General features: G+C 41.2%; 1 protein-coding gene across 10 annotated transcripts in view; it reads left to right on the top strand.

Moving 5' to 3' along the window:
* The window catches only part of ASAP1 (ArfGAP with SH3 domain, ankyrin repeat and PH domain 1), a 975,348-nt gene that overhangs the window by 392,636 nt on the left and 565,216 nt on the right, over positions 1 to 17,496 (top strand). For 8 of the 10 annotated variants that reach the window (XM_029592035.1, XM_029592038.1, XM_029592036.1 and 5 more), the window contains 2 exons: positions 3,924 to 4,010; positions 13,784 to 13,792. In XM_029592035.1, the coding sequence (XP_029447895.1) occupies positions 3,924 to 4,010; positions 13,784 to 13,792 (96 nt within the window). The remainder of the gene's footprint in view (positions 1 to 3,923; positions 4,011 to 13,783; positions 13,793 to 17,496) is intronic. The other 2 variants (XM_029592039.1, XM_029592032.1) reach the window with 1 other exon arrangement.

Below are 17,496 nucleotides of genomic sequence, written 5' to 3'. Positions count from 1 at the left end.
GAACTAAGAACGATATGTTACGTGTTGAAAACTTTCGTCTCTCATCTGCAAGGTTACTGGGTCGTGGTCTACATGGACAATCAAGTGGCCATGTTTTATATCAACAAACAAGGTGGGTCCGGTTCATGGACCCTTTGCCAGGAGGCCCTCACCATTCTGGAGTGGGCCAACCACCATTCAATTCAGTTGCAAGCAACATACCTCCCAGGCATAGCCAACACTCAAGCAGACAAACTAAGTCGTGTATTCCATCCACACGAATGGTCCCTCAATCACAAGGTAGCAGAGACAGTCTTCCAAAGGTGGGGGACGACAGTCGATAGATCTCTTCGCCACTGAGATCAAAAGAAAAGCGACTCGCTTCTGCTCCATTTGGCCCAGCCCACACTGGGAGGCCCAGGACGTTTTTCTCATTCCCAGGACAGAACCACTGCTGTATGCGTTTCCTCCAATTCCACTTATTATGAGAATGCTACAAAAATGCATGCAGGAGGTGGCACAACTAATTCTCATGGTGCTGGCCTATCTGAGGCAACCATGGTACACACACCTCCTCCATTTGACCTCAGAAACACTAATTTGGTTGCGGAATCGGGAAGATCTTTTGTCACAAGAGGGGAGGGAACCCTTCTCCATCCGCTACACTCCTCCCTGCACCTAACAGCTTGGAGGATGAGCGGATCCTTCTAACGGAACAAGGATATTCGATCACACTACAAGATATCATTTTAGCATCCAGGAAGCCTTCCACTAGAAGAAGCTATCAATTCAAATGGAAGCATTAGGCAGCCTGGTGCGAGTCAGTATATTGACCCGCTCACCTGTACACCGGACGTTTTATTGGATTATCTCCACACATTGTACGTGGCAGGTCTTGTTACAACTTCGGTCCGTGTTCACCTCTGTGCTATAGCAGCATTCCACAGACTACACAATAGTCAACCTATCTCGATTCACCCAATGGTATCTCATTTTATCCAAGGACTGACACATCTCCGGCCCCCGATTTCAAAACCACCAGTGCCATGGAAACTGAACCTCGTTTTGGAACAACTGATGGTAACACCATTTGAACCTATGGACTTGGCTCATATCAAATTTCTCACCTGGAAGGGCTTATTCCTTACAGCAGTTACATCTGCTCGTCGGGTGAGCGAACTACAGGCACTGGTTCATGATAGGCCCAATTCATCATCATAAAGTACTCCTACAAACTCACCCATCGTTTTTGCCGAAGGTGGTCTCCCAATTTCACTTGAACCAATCAATTGAACTGCAGACGTTTTGTCCTAAACCACATCAAAATGGAGAAAATCTTCTGCATACCTTGGACTGCAAAAGGGCATTAGCCTATTATAAACAACTTACCCACTCGCCCACTAGGGCCTCTCAACTATTTGTTTCCTTCAACCCAAATGTCCTGGACTACCGGTAGCTAAACGCACCATATCTAGCTGGATAACTCAATGCATACAATTCTGTTACAACAAACAAAATGTCAAGCTGTCTTCTCATCCCACTGCTCATCAAACACGTGCAGTGCCCGCCTCTTTAGCCCATTTAAGACATGTTCCACCATTGGACATATGTAAGGCAGCCACATGGGCATCCCTTCATACTTTCACTTCTCACTATTGCTTAGACCAACACGCTGCGGAAGACACCAAATTGGGCAGAGCACTTCTGCATTCGTTATCAAAGAAACACCGGGGTCGACTGTCACTTAAACTTGATCACGCTTACCTGCACATGAACTCATAAACCTTTTCCTCAGCGTGATGGGGAGCTTAGGATCTCATGACAGCATGGCTAATTCAGCCCTGCTATTGAAGGGAAAAAGCAAGTTTGCTTACCATAAACGCTGTTTCCATAGATAGCAGGATGAATTAACCATGCTGACCCACCCACCTCCCTGAACAATCGTCTTTCCTTCTTTCACGAGCACGCTTGCTTTATCACAGACTGAGGAGAATTTGTTCCTCCAGCTCGTGAACCCACGCGCAGCCTCAGAGCAAAGCTCTGACATCACTTTGAAGCTCTGCCTCCCGGGCCTGATGGACAGTTCCCATGACAGCATGGCTAATTCATCCTGCTTTCTATGGAAACACCGTTCACGGTAAGCAAACATGCTTTTGCAGCTGCTGCTTTCAATTTTTCCCTAACCATTTTACTCATTTTATCATAGTCATCCTTTTGAAAGTTAAATGCAGTAGATTTCACAGAGGACAAGCAGGATGGCAGTCCTCGCACATAGGTAACATCATCGGATGGAGCCCAGCCCAGAACTTTGATCTCAAAGATTCTAGAGCTTTGAAACATGTCCTACTAAGTATGTGAAGCTGTAGTTATCGCCCTGCCCCTTAGGTACTCCTGTGGGAATTCTGCGCACAAAAACTTAAAATTCTGCAAAATTTATATTGGTCAAAATAACACAATTTTCATGACGGTCTTTAAGTAATTACATTTTAAATTAATACAGAAAAAAGTTATTTAAAGATGCAGAATTTTTAATATTTTGAGCAGAATTTCCCTAGAAATTCACTGTAAGTGTCCTTCCACTCGCTCTCCCTACTCCCCTGGCCACTTTGCCCTCTCAGACCCCAACTCCTATACCTGCTAGTATCTCTCCCCTCCACCTCTAGGCTCAACCCCATCCACTCTATTGCCAGTCCCAGAGTTTGACCCCTTTCTCAGTACTGCCCCTTACACAGGCTCCCTCTGTCCCCTCCCTCTCTCACACACATGCTCCCTCTCTCTAATACACATACACACACCCTCATACAGGCTCCCTTACTCTCTCTCTCACACACATCCCCTCATACAGGACCCTCTTTCTTGCATACACACCCACACAAGCTCCCTTTCTCTCTCACACATAGATCCTCACACAGGCTACCTATGACTCTCTCACGCACCTGTTCACGCAGGCTCTGTCTCACACATACACAATTCCTTCACAAAAGCTAGCACCCTCACATACACACGATCCCTTTTTCATACACACAACCTCCCAATCTCTCACACACACACACTCCTTCACAATCTCCTCATATAGGCTCCCTCACTCTGAAACACACACTCAAGCATCCCCCCCCACTCTCTTAACCTCCCATGCGCTCTCTCATCATCTCCTCTCTCTCTCTCTCTCTCTCTCTCTCTCTCTCACACACACACACGCACACTCTGTTCACGGCACACGGGGGCCTTCCATCTTCGCTGCGAACTGAGCACGTCCCGTGGTACACAAAGGATGCGCTCGTTCGTGGCATGCCGATGTCTCCTCTGCTATTTTCTGCGCAGAAAATGGGAATTCTGCTCAAATTCTGTGCTCCGCAGTAGCGCTGAATTCCCCCAGGACTAATATTTGTTAGAATATATTGAAACAACTTTAAAAAAATTAAAAGGTCTGTTCTTGACTCTTCATGCCAGAACACCTCAATCATCCAGTGAAATTGATGGTCAGAAAAATCTAACACTCAAATTTCTTTTGTTTGGGAGATACACATTAAAGAAAGAGTTCAAATGAGGCCTACAAAATTCAGGCAAATTGATATTTATTGTTAAGACTGCTGATTTTTTTGGAAGTTATTTTGCAGGGCTCTGAGCTTGCCAGTAACTCAGAGCACCTGTTAAACTTCGAGCACCTGTTAAACTTCGAGCCTTGTGAAATAACTCCTGAAAAACATTAGCCCTACTGATTGTCTAATAAGTGTGGAGCAATAGCCCTTACGTTTTTAAAAATGATCTGATACAAAATATTTGGCATGCTTACTCCTTATTTATAATTGCCAAAAAAAGAGAAGTGTAAGGTAAGATCAAAAGGAAAATCTATTTTATATTTTAATTAGCACGTTGAATTTGAATCATTTAAATATAACTAATTTATGAAGATAAAATAATAAGTGCAGTTTCCTTTTCTGCAGATAAAGCAGACACAAGATGAGGAAAAGAAGCAGCTGACAGCTCTCCGAGATTTAATAAAATCATCTTTACAGCTTGATCACAAAGAGGTAGGCTCTTAAAGTATTTTGGGCTGTCAAAAAAATTATATCTATTTATATGTGAATCTTTGCAGATGTTCACATAATTAATCTATCTTGGTGTAATTGTTTATTGGATGGTTTCTCTATTAAGTAGGATTGTTGATGGGATTGTTTATCCCACAAATTAATACCATTACTGTGAACTATATAATCAATTGTGAAATATATAGATAAAGAAGCTTTATTTAAAACATTTAAATTAAAATGCATGCATGCAAGTTAATTGGACACCTGTATGTAAAAATGTAGTAGTATAAAGTATATAATACGTTAAACTGAACATCAATAGCTGTGGGAGAAATGAAACGTGGAGAGTGAGCCAGCCTTGTCTTACTGATGCAGTGTTTTATGGCAAAGTTGGAGGTTTGGGGTCAAGACTGAAACCAGTTCACATTCTCCATCAATAGGCAGGGCTAAATTAGCAATGACAAGTAGGTGACATAATCTGGTGCTGAATGGATCACTCTCTCAGCTCATAGATCTTTTGCTGTACTGAGCATGTGCGAGAGTTGTCTCCTGAGCCCCTCAGTCTTTTTTTTCATTTAAGCAATTGCACAGATATGTAACACATCTCTCATTTTCTTTAAGCGATATCTCTTAGCATCTTAACTTTTTCTCTACATTTTTTTATTACTATGGTGCCTCCCTTTCTTAGCAGCCCAAAACAGCACTTTTCAGTGCTACTGAAATAAAAAGAAACTAATAACTCTTCCACAGAGATGTCTGGCATAAAGAAGCCCACCATAAAGTGGCTTCAAGGACTGCATAAGTGGTAGGAAAATATCCTTTACTGATGGACATGATGTATGTTATCAGTGCCAAGGGCCAAATCATGACCAGTCTAACTGCTATTAGGGTGGATGTATGTCCATACGCTCTCGAGTTTGGAAGATGGAGAAGCTGCATAAGTCTCTGAAGTGGTACAGTCATTCCTCCTCCCAGAGCGGAGCCTCTTCTAGTTCCTCAATTGCCAAGTTCAGCAGAGCGTCTCAAGTAAGTCTCCCCTTGCTGCAGTAGACTCTTTGTTGGGGTCGAGTAAACAGTTCTCAGGCACTATCAAGCACTGTTCCTTGAAGCTGCTGGTGAAACTAGTGCCGAAGAAACACCAAGCCTCAACACTAACAATGCAGTCAACATTCCTCAATCAAACTCTTCATGCCAGAGGAAAACAGAAAATCAGAAAGATTCTGTTTCATTCCTCCCAGTGATTCTAGGTTTGCTTAGGATGCTTTTCTGCCCACCTGGAATGTAGATCTCATGTTCACTTTTCCATCAAATCTGCCTGATGCTTACTGCACTAGCATGGTCTAGACAAGTGTAGTTCACATACCTAGTATAAATGTTTATCAGCACCTCAATCCCTCTAGGGGCTGAAGCAAGGAGGAGATCATCTATACCATATGAACTGTCCCTCTCTCAACCTGCCAGCCTAGATGATCAATGCTTGCTGATTGCTTCATTTTCTTTACATAAAGAGGGTGAGTTCATGCTAGTACTTGCCAGGAAGCCTTCCATTTGGACTTACAGGTTCAAATAGAAACAATTTTTGATCTGGTGTTAATAAAGCTCCCTGGACCTGTTCACATGTAAGCTGCAAGCTCTGTTCCAATACTTGCTATTTCTTTCCTCCTCAGGTCTCAGTACCACATCAGTGAGAGTCCATCTCAGTACCATAGCAGACTACTATATTCAGATAGAGGGTAAACCAATCTCCACTCATCCTTTATTGTTAACATTTATGAAGGGCTTTTGGCATATTAAATCTCCAATGACCAAGTTACCTGTTCCATTGGACCTCAGTGTGGTTCTAACACAGTTTATAAAGCCACCCTTTGAGCCACTGGAGTCATCTTTTCTGAAATTTCTTACCTGGAAAGTGTAATATTCCTTGTTGCGATCATGTAGAGAAGAAGAGTCTGTGAGCTTCAGACACTGGTGCATTATTCTCCATGTATGCAGTTCTTCCACAATAGTGGTGCTCCGCACCCACCCAAAGTTTCTGCCAAAGATGGTATCAGCTTTTCATATAAATCAAACCATCATGTTATCCACATTCTTCATGAAGCAACATGCCCATGAAGATGAAAAATCCTTTCATTTCTTAAGTCGTAAACGAATCTTGCTTTGGTTAAGCCTTGCAGCTATTTGTCTCATACAGTCCTAACCGAATGGCCATAGCAGTAACCAAATGCATATTGTCTAATTGGCTAGCAGATTATATCACTCGTTATGTGCTGGTAGGCCTTTAGATTACAGACTCTGTCAAAACTCAAGTGAGAGCCATGGCTGAATCTGTAGCTCATTTATGAGCCGTATTTGTTGAAGACATTTGCAAAGCTGCAGCTTGGTTATCTGTGTATGCCTTCACATTCTATTACTGTCAGGACAGTATATTTATTTTATTATGCAATTTTACAATTGTAAACAAGATAACATCTTGAAAAGATACAGAGAAATTGCAATACATTTTGGAAACAAAAAATATATATCAATTCTCATGAAACAAACTTTTACATTTCTCTGTACTGAGTCCTCGAACTGAGAGGGAGCTGTTACAATTCCTGGATGCTCCCAAGGAAATAACCTCCATCCCTATTCATCAGGTTCTTTTGGATATTCTCAAAAAGAACTGGAACACCCTGGTTCGGTAGCTCCAGTCAACCGAAAGTCAGATACCACTTACTTGGTCCAGTCAGCCCGAGGGTTCCAGAAACCTCAGCTAGATCACCAATCCGTAGTAATAGTCTGCCCAAAAGAGGGCACGATGCTCAAAACCCCACTCTTCCTTCCCCCAGGTAAGGAACAGAAATTCCTAGATGCCATTGGCCGGCGTGTCTTCCAGGGATCAATGCTCATCTCTCGGATCGCCTCTTACCAGCTGTATATGACCCAGTATAATAGGGTCTTATTCAAACAGATACAGGACTTTGCAGAGTCGCTGCCTCAGCAATTCCAGGAACAGCTTCAAACCCTAGTACACAAGGGTTTTGAAGCAGGGAAGCATGAAATAAGATCCTCTTACGATATCTTCGACACCACTTCCAGGGTATCTGCAGCTGCCATTTCTGCAAGAAGATGGGCCTGGCTTAAGTCTTCGGACTTGCGCCCTGAAATACAAGACAGATTGTCCGATCTGCCTTGCATAGGAGACAATCTGTTTGGCGAACAGATCCAGCGGACGGTGGCTGAACTCAAAGAGCATCATGAGACCCTTCGCCAACTCTCTCTGATGCCTTCTGAGTATTCCTCCAAACAGCCATTCAGGAAGGATACTAAAAAGTCATTCTTCCATCAAAGAAGTCCTATCCACCACCTTCTAGAAGTCATTCCACAAGACCTTTCCAGAAGGCCCAGTCTTGTCAACCTCGGAAACAAAAGCAGCAACCAGCTCCTCAGTCGGGCTTTGCTTCCAGCTTTTGACTCTTGCATAGAGAGCAGCAGCCAGCTTCCACTGCCTCAGATACCAGTGGGGGGGTCGATTGTGCCATTTCAACAACAGATGGCACACAATCACCTCAGACCAGTGGGTCCTTGCCATAATCTCTCAGGGTTATCACCTGAACTTTCTCTCCATCCCACCGGATTCCCCACCTCGACTGACGTGGGGAACATCTGACCACTCACCACTCCTGGAACAGGAGGTTTCCCTCCTCCTCCAGTCCAGAGCAATAGAACCAGTGCCCTACACCCAACAAGGCGTAGGATTCTATTCCCGGTACTTTCTAATCCCCAAAAAGTCAGGCGGCATTCGTCCAATTCTGGACCTACATGCCCTCAACAAGTACCTCCAGCGAGAAGAGTTCAAGATGGTAACCTTGGGTTCCCTTCTTCCTCTTCTGCAAAGAGCAGACTGGCTCTGCTCTCTAGACCTCCAGGACGCGTACACACACATTGCAATAACTCCATCTCATCACAGATTTCTGAGATTTCTGGTAGGCCCCAAGCACTATCAGTACCGAGTACTACCGTTCGGCCTGGCATCTGCACCACGAGTCTTCACCAAGTGCCTCGTAGTAGTAGCAGCCTTCCTCAGGACTTAAGGTGTTCACGTCTACCCCTATCTCGACGATTGGTTGATCAGGGCTCCCACTCAGCAAGCTGCTCTGTCGTCCCTACATCTCACCTTACACACTCTGATTTCACTAGGATTTCTCGTCAACTATGCGAAATCAAGCAAAGGCATTTCTGCCTCAACAGTGAGCTCTCACTCTTATTTCTCTTGCACACCAGCTACAGTCTCAGCACCGCTCGACTGCACGCCACTTCCTCATCCTGCTGGGACACATGGCGTCCTCAGTACAGGTTACCCCAATGGCCCGCTTGGCCATGAGAGTCATGCAGTGGACTCTAAGGTCACAGTGGACTCAATCCATCCAACCACTATCGACCATTGTCCACATCACCGACCCACTTCGTTAGTCTCTAGCCTGGTGGAAAAATCAGATCAATCTCCTCCAAGACCTACCCTTCCAAGCTCCAGGCCCTCAATAATTCTCACCACCGATTATTCCAACCTCGGCTGGGGAGCACATGTCGCCAATTTGCAGACCCAAGGTTCTTGGTCTCCAGAGGAAGCCAAACACCAAATCAATTTCCTGGAGCTACGAGCAATCAGATATGCTCTCAAGGTATATCAGGATTACCTTTCCAAGCAGGTCATCCTGAATGACGGTTAACCAGGTGGCCATGTGGTACATCAACAAACAAGAAGGGACAGGCTCCTACCTCTGTGTCAGGAAGTTGCAGATATGGGCGGAGGCCCTCTCCCTCTCGATGTACCTCAGCTCAGGGCCACCTACTTCCGGGAGTCGACAATGTGTTGGCGGACAAGCTGAGTCGCACCTTTCAACCCCACTGTATCGGACTCAGTATTCCAATGTTGGAGTTACCCCCATATCGACCTCTTTGCATCACCTCAAAACCCAAAGTAGAGAACTTTTGCACTCTCACTCGCAGCCAGCAGTCACACCCAAGAGACGCATTCTCCCTCTCATGGGCAGCAGGTCTCCTATATGCTTTCCCTCCACTTCCGCTTCTCTCAAAGACTCTCGTGAAGCTATGTCAGAAGGGAACCATGATCCTGATAGCACCTCACTGGCCACGCCAAGTGTGGTTTCCGATCCTTCAGGACCTCTCCTTTCGCAGGCACATACCCTTGGGAACTGACCTGCTTCTGATCACTCAGAACGGGTGATTGCGCCACCCCAATCTTCAGGCCTTATCCCTGACTGTCTGGATGTTGAAAGGTTGATTCTTCAGCCACTCAACATTTTGGAGCCAGTTTCCCGTGTCCTCATTGCTTCACGAAAGCCTTCCACAAGAAAATCTTACCTTTACAAATGGAACAGATTTAAATCATGGTGTTCTGTTCAATCACTTGATCCCTTTACCTGTTCCACCACAAAGTTTTTGGACTATCTCTGGCACTTGTCAGAATCAGGTCTTAAAACTTCTTCCATCAGAATGCATGTCTGTGCAGTAGCTGCCTTCCATAAAGGTGTTGGGGATGTTCCTATTTCAGTACAATCCTTTGTAACACGATTTCTGAAGGGCTTGCTCCACCTCAAGCCTCCTCTGCGCCCTCCAGCCCCTTCTTGGGATCTCAATCTGGTTTTGGGTCGGCTCATGAAACCACCATTCGAGCCTCTCCAATCCTGTAAGCTACGTTATCTCACCTGGAAAGTGATTTTTCTTTTGGCGATCACATCCGCACGCAGAGTTAGTGAGTTACAGGCCCTAGTTACCTATCCGCCTTACACTAAACTTCTGCATGACCGGGCAGTACTCCGCACTCACTTGCCTAAGGTAGTATTGGAGTTTCATCTTAATCCATTATACTACCTACCTTCTTTCCCAGGCCCCATTCCAATCCAGGAGAACAGGCTCTGCATACACTTGACTGTAAACGGGCTCTAGCATTCTATCTAGACCGTACAGCTGCCCACAGGAAAAGCACTCAATTGTTTGTCTCTTTCCATTCCATCAAATTAGGGCAACCTGTGGGTAAGCAGACTCTCTCCTCCTGGTTAGCAGACTGCATATCTTTTTGCTATCAGCAAGCAGGCATTCCACTTCAAGACCGTGTTTAAAGCACACTCTGTCAGGGCCATGGCAACTTCAGTAGCACACCTACGCTCTGTGCCGCTTCCTGATATTTGTAGGGCTGCTACCTGGAGTTCTCTCCATACCTTTACAGCCCATTATTGTTTGGATAAGGCTGGAAGACAAGATTCCATCTTCGGCCAATCTGTCTTGCGCAACCTTTTTGCAACTTGATATACCAACACCCTTCCGCCAGCCCGTTAGGGTTCAGGATGCTCTCTACCAAATTCCAGCCCAGTTGTTGTGCCTGTTGCACGTCTTTGGGTACATTTGGTGCATTTCTTGGACATCCTCAGCTCGGTACTCGCCCATATGTGAGGACTACATTCCTGATTATCCTGTGAGAAAGCAAATGTTGCTTACCTGTAACAGGTGTTCTCACAGGACAGCAGGATGTTAGTCCTCACGAAACCTGCCCGCCATCCCGCGGTGTTGGGTTCGATACGTTTTCTTATTTTATTTTTTGGCACTTAATATAGCTTTTAAACAAGCCTGAATGGGGACCCCTGCTGGTTGCAGGGTTAGTGTCATCCTGGGCATGCCCAGTAGGTGCCAGTCAAAGTTCTAGAAACTTTGACAAAAGTGTTCCGTGATTGGGCTCCATCCTATGATGTCACCCATATGTGAGGACTAACATCCTGCTGTCCTGTGAGAACACCTGTTACAAGTAAGCAACACTTGCTTTACAGGTAAGCAGCATCTACTTTGTTTTCTACTATATATTCTACAAAGAACCTGCTTGATTGTAGGAGTTCTAGTAGCCCTTTTGGTCTTGAAGAATGCTAGAGGTTTCTAAAGACCAATAATAAAAATGTAGTACGAAAGTTCTCATGACCACACACAAGTCTCTTCTGAAAAGAAAAAAGTAATTTTTTACATTTCAGACCTGAAAGCTGTAAGAGGTATTATATGTAAAGAGCAGGATAAATCTGGCACAGGTAGGTGATGTCCTCAATGGTACTGAGATGGAAAAAGCTGCTCAGAAATACTGTTTTTCTGAGCAAACACAGACCTTCTTGCTGAGCTGCCCACCATACAGATCTCTTAAGGCTTACTAAAAAGCTAAGCTTCAACTCTAAAGGGAAGTGGGAAGGACTGTGTGACTGATTTATCCTGCTGTCTTCAGAGAACACCTGTAGGCAATGCAGCCGCTGTAATAGTACTCATCAGTGAATAATTACAATTAAGTGTTTATGAATTCAGTTTTAATTGCATTCAATTCAGAGTTAACTACATAGTGTTAGTATACTTTCTTCCATGTGTTATTTTTTCCATTACATTTTATTTTGGTTTGTATGCACAAAAATATTTAAAGCTAATCATTGGCTTTAATATTACTGTAATTATATGAATATTATTAACTTGACTTTCTCAAAATTATCAATATACTTACAGTATCAATGGGTAAACTATAATTGCAATCAAATTATGGCACATAAATACAAATTGATTTACAAATAGATTGGAAAATAAAACTGTACCTATTACATGACTTGTACCTGTGACACATGCAGATGTATGCTAAACATAATTAGTAGCAATTAGCAGACGCATAGTCACTGGAGGTATTAGAAATCTTCTCTAGCACAGTGGTTCTCAACCTTTTTCCCGTTGTGACACACCTGACGGACACTGCTCACTTTTGTGACACACCACTCACAACAATCCACAGCTAAACTAAAAAAAAAAAAAAAAAAGCATCAATATTACTTTTATTGTAAAGAACAACACAAGGGAAGATAAGAGTAGTCTCTGTGAACAGAAATACATGTTTGTACAAGTTGCATTCTCTGTCCCCCTGTGGGGCCCCCAACCCTTTTTCTTCTGCTGTCACACTCAGGCCCAGCAGGGGAAGATAGAATCAGTTATCACTAGTCCAGAAGAGAAAGAGGATAGCCATTTCTTGCTTGTGCTTCTGGACACAGTAGTGTGTCGCGACATACTGGTTGAGAATCGCTGGTCTAGCATACAAGGATTGAGGGTGTTGAACATCATTACATTTTATAACCTGCTTAGAGCCAAAGAGAATGGGCGGGTAATTAAGTTGGGTTAGTACAGTGTTAAGAATGTATAGAACTTTTTCTGTAGCAGGACCAATTTATTGAAATTTACTCACTGTCTCAGTTCAGATAATATTATATAACAAAAATCCTTTTAAAAAGGATCTGAAAAATCTTCTTTTTAAGGAGGCTTTTACATTTTGAAAAATCTATTTGATGGTGGAATAAGATAATTAATAAAGCTGCAGTTGGTATAAAGTAGATGTTGTTTGTTTTTAGTTTTTGTTGTTTCTTTTGTTTTTTTTAATTATGCATGTTTTGTTATCCGCTTCAAAACTTGATGTAGCAGTCTACAAATTTTTAATTAAACTAAAACTAAGTTAAATGGATCCATAAAGTAAAAAAGTTAACGTCTTAATGGACTCTCAATTATAGATAGATCTGTGAACTGTAAGAAGGGAATCTTTTTCTAATGTGTTTTTAATGAACATATATGTCTTAGTATTTATTATATTGCTGATTTTCATTATTGTTTGAAATGATTTATATTTTGATTTTAAAAAGAATAGTATTAACACCTTATCTGGCCTATGAGCAAAAGGTTTTGTTAAAGGCCACCATAATTAATTCAATGTCTTGTCTCAGTTCATTGTTTTTCTTTAGATAAGAAAGGCTTTGGAATTTAAATAACGTCTGCTAATTGATGTTAATGCTATTTTACTTTCCATGAAAATGTATAAATTTCCATCTCACTAGAATTTCTTTATATATATGTTTTCTACTTTAACTTTGCATTCATAGCTTAAAACAAAAGGGGGACCTGTACAGTTTCAGAATCTTATCTACTACATTCCCTTTGGATTACTCATGTTTAAAATGTTATAAAATGCAAATCCTCCTGTTTTATTTAAATACATTTTTTCTGGACTTATCCTTGTTTACTTTTTGTTTTACCAAGCTGGTTTGGTTTTAACATAATCTGTGGTCTGTGTGTATTGATTGTTTGATTTTATGCTATTATGCTTTTATGTTACTTATTATGTATGTTTTATTTTGTATATTGCCTAGTATTTTCTAATAAAGATAAAGTTTTTATTCCAGGATATTGCATTTCTTATATTTTGGTACTTATTAGAAAGAAAATTTTGCATACTTTGTATAATTATATTCTTTATTTTTTTAAAAATGCCTTCCCCAAGTTCAATCTTCAGATGTTTGTGGTAAAGTTATACTTTGCATGTATGATGAGTTCTGATGAGGTTTAGTATACCAGCACCCTGATTATAGATGTGTGAAGGCCCTGTGTGGTTAAAAAAAAAGAAAAAGGGGGGGGGGGGGCACACTCTTCTCCTCCCCACCCCAGGCTAGAAAAAATTTCCAAACTTTTAATTTTTCTGAGCCTTCACAACTAGTTTGATTGAACTAGGTCTTAATATCTGTGGGAGGAATTTCAAAGACCTTAATGCTAATATGTTCTCATGAACAAAAGAAGTAAGAAACTGCCTTAAATGTGTTCATATAAAGAACTTTTGTCTGAGTAGAAAAGCAGGCAAGGAAGATATATCTAGAGCAATTGATACTCATTTTAAATTCTTTGTTTCTTCTTTTCTTTTTTGCTTTTGCCTTACATGATCGAAGTCTAGAAGAGTAAGTTATTGCTTTAATTAGACTTCCTTTTTCTACTGAATTTTCTTACTTGCCATACTTTTATGCATTTGTGTGGTTTTTCTCTTAGTTTTATTATGGATATTTCATATTTAAAAACTATGGATAGCAATTTTACAATTGAATAAAACTAGATTGTTTTAGTACTGTGAAACGTGTATCCACAGCATTTGTACATTTTATACTTTAGTACATTCTCAAATGTCTAGCAACCAAGTTCAATGTTTTACCAAACAAATTGAAGATTACTAGATACTTTGTCTTTGTTTTTGTGTTTGACATCCTAATATATATCATGAATGAATGTTGCTATAATCTGCCTTGAAAAAGGTTCAAGAATATAAGTATCAAATTAATTAGCAAAATGTGGTAAACAGGATCTTTGTCTATAAATGTTAAATGTATTATAGAAAATTAATTCATGTCCTATCTAATGCTATATTTTTTCCAAATTCTTATCTTCTATCATTTTCCGTTTGCCAGCAGACCATTTACTTATAGTTATGCTTTTGTATAATGTTCAGTAGTGCGGTAATAATGGGAGACTTCATTTACCCCAATATTGACTGGGTAACTGTATCATCGGGACACGCTAGAGAGATAAAGTTCCTGGATGGAATAAATGATAGCTTTATGGAGCAATTGGTTCAGGAACCGACGAGAGAGGGAGCAATTTTAGATCTAATTCTCAGTGGAGAACAGGATTTGGTGAGAGAGGTAACAGTGGTGGGGCCGCTTGGCAATAGTGATTATAATATGATCAAATTTGATTTAATGACTGGAAGGGGGACAATAAGCAAATCCACAGCTCTCGTGTTAAACGTTCAAAAGGGAAACTTTGATAAAATGAGAAAAATAGTTAGAAAAAACCTGAAAGGAGCAGCTACAAAAATAAAAAGTGTGCAAGAGGCGTGGTCATTGTTAAAAAAAAACAAAAAAAAAAAACCATCCTAGAAGCACAATCCAGATGATTTCCACACATTAAGAAAGGTGGAAAGAAGGCAAAACGATTACCGGCATGGTTAAAAGGGGAGGTGAAAGAAGCTATTTTAGCCAAAAGATCTTCATTCAAAAATTGGAAGAAGGATCCAACAGAAGAAAATAGGATAATGCATAAACGTTGGCAAGTTAAATGTAAGATATTGATAAGACAGGCTAAGAGAGAATTTGAAAAGAAGTTGGCCGTAGAGGCAAAAACTCACAGTAAAAACTTTTTAAAATATATCTGAAGCAGAAAGCCTGTGAGGGAGTCAGTTGAACCGTTAGATGATCGAGGGGTTAAAGGGGCACTTAGAGAAGATAAGGCCATCGCGGAAAGATTAAATGATTTCTTTTCTTTGGTGTTTACGGAAGAGGAGGTTGAGGAGGTACCCGTACTGGAGAAGGTTTTCATGGGTAATGATTCAGATGGGGTGAACCTATAAGATGTGGTAGGCCTGATTGACAAACTGAAGAGTAGTAAATCACCTGAACCGGATGGTATACACCCCAGAGTTCTGAAGGAACTAAATGAAATTTCAGACCTATTAGTAAAAAAACTTGTAACCTGTCATTAAAATCATCCATTGTACCTGAAGACTGGAGGATAGCTAATGTAACCCCCATATTTAAAAAGGGCTCCAGGGGCGATCCTGGGAACTACAGATCGGTTAGCCTGACTTAAGTGCCAGGAAAAATAGTGGAAAGTATTCTAAACATCAAAAACACAGAACATATAGAAAGACATGGTTTAATGGAACAAAGTCAGCATGGCTTTACCCAAGGCAAGTCTTGCCTCACATATCTGCTTCACTTTTTTGAAGGAGTTAATAAACATGTTGATAAAGGTGAACCTATAGATGTAATGTACTTGGATTTTCAGAAGGCATTTGACAAAGTTCCTCATGAGAGGCTTCTAGGAAAAATAAAAAGTCATGGGATAGGTGGTGATGTCATTTCGTGGATTACAAACTGGCTAAAAGACAGGAAACAGAGTAGGATTAAATGGACAATTTTCTCAGTGGAACGGAATGGGCAGTGGAGTGCTTCAGGGATCTGTATTGGGACCCTTACTTTTCAATATATTTATAAATGATCTGAAAGAAATAAGACAAGTGAGGTAATCAAATTTGCAGATACAAAATTGTTCAGAGTAGTTAAATCACAAGCAGATTGTGATAAATTGCAGGAAGACCTTGTGAGGCTGGAAAACTGGGCATCAAAATGGCAGATGAAATTTAATGTGGACAAGTGCAAGGTGATGCATATAGGGAAGAATAGCACATGCTATACTTACACAATGTTAGGTTCCATATTAGGTGCTACTACCCAAGAAAGAGATCTAGGCATCATAGTGGATAACACATTGAAATCATCGGTTCAGTGTGCTGCGGCAGTCAAAAAAGCAAACAGAATGTTGGGAATTATTAGAAAGGGAATGGTGAATAAAACGGAAAATGTCATAATGCTTCTGTATCTCTCCATGGTGAGACCGCACCTTGAATACTGTGTACAATTCTGGTCGCCGCATCTCAAAAAAGATATAATTGTGATGGAGAAGGTACAGATAAAGGCGACCAAAATGATAAAGGGAATGGAACAGCTCCCCTATGAGGAAAGACTAAAGAGGTTAGGACTTTTTAGCTTGGAGAAGAGATGGCTGAGGGAGATATGATAGAGGTGTTTAAAATCATGAGAGGTCTAGAACGGATAGAAGTGAATCGGTTTTTTACTCTTTCGGATAATAGAAAGACTAGGGGTCACTCCATGAAGTTAGCATGTGGCATAATTAAAACTAATCGGAGAAAGTTCTTTTTCACTCAAAGCACAATTACACTCTGGAATTTGTTGCCAGAAGATGTGGTTAGTGCAGTTAGTATAGCTGTGTTTAAAAAAGGATTGGATAAGTTCTTGGAGGAGAAGTCCATTACCTGCTATTAATTAAGTTGACTTAGATAATAACCACTGCTATTACTAGCAACGGTTACATGGAATAGACTTAGTTTTTGGGTACTTGCCAGGTTCTTATGGCCTGGATTGGCCACTGTTGGAAACAGGATGCTGGGCTTGATGGATCCTTGGTCTGACCCAGTTTGGCATGTTCTTATATAATAAGATGTGATTCTCTGTTTTATGTACCTAAATGGCTGTAGTAAAGACTGGGTATATGTAAAAATGTGCATTTAGTGCATACTTTTATACAAATTGAGTAGAGGTGGAGTTGTGGTGCAGACATGCAAACTTTTTGATTTTTAAAAGTATCAGTCTAATCCTCTGTAGTCTGATTTACGGATAAGTGAATCTGTAGCGATTTATACTAGTGTTTTATAAACTGTGTGGCAGGATCCACACAGTTTCTAAAATACTGCATATTTCTGCCTCAAACGTATGCATGTATATTTGTAATGTAGGAAAACCCATTTTTTGAAATTGTGCATATACAGTTATGTGTAATGATTAGAACATGTATACATAACCCTGAGTTATGCACAGAGGCGTGTATTATATATATACATGCATTATAGATCTAATGCACGTACTCTGCTTCTGAAGATAGTTATTTTAGTGTGCTCTTGCAATCACTAGTTCAGTCAGACCCTCCATCACTTCACCTAGACCTTTCACCCAAAAACTGCAGGAAAAAAGCAAGTGCAATTTTACGTTAATAAGCAGGACTGATATCATCCAGCGACAATTGTATGGTGCAA

This window comes from Rhinatrema bivittatum, chromosome 2, assembly GCF_901001135.1.
Source record: "Rhinatrema bivittatum chromosome 2, aRhiBiv1.1, whole genome shotgun sequence".
Lineage (NCBI taxonomy): Eukaryota > Metazoa > Chordata > Amphibia > Gymnophiona > Rhinatrematidae > Rhinatrema > Rhinatrema bivittatum.
Note: the sequence above shows the minus strand (reverse complement) of the source record. Positions and strands in the feature narration are given on the sequence as shown.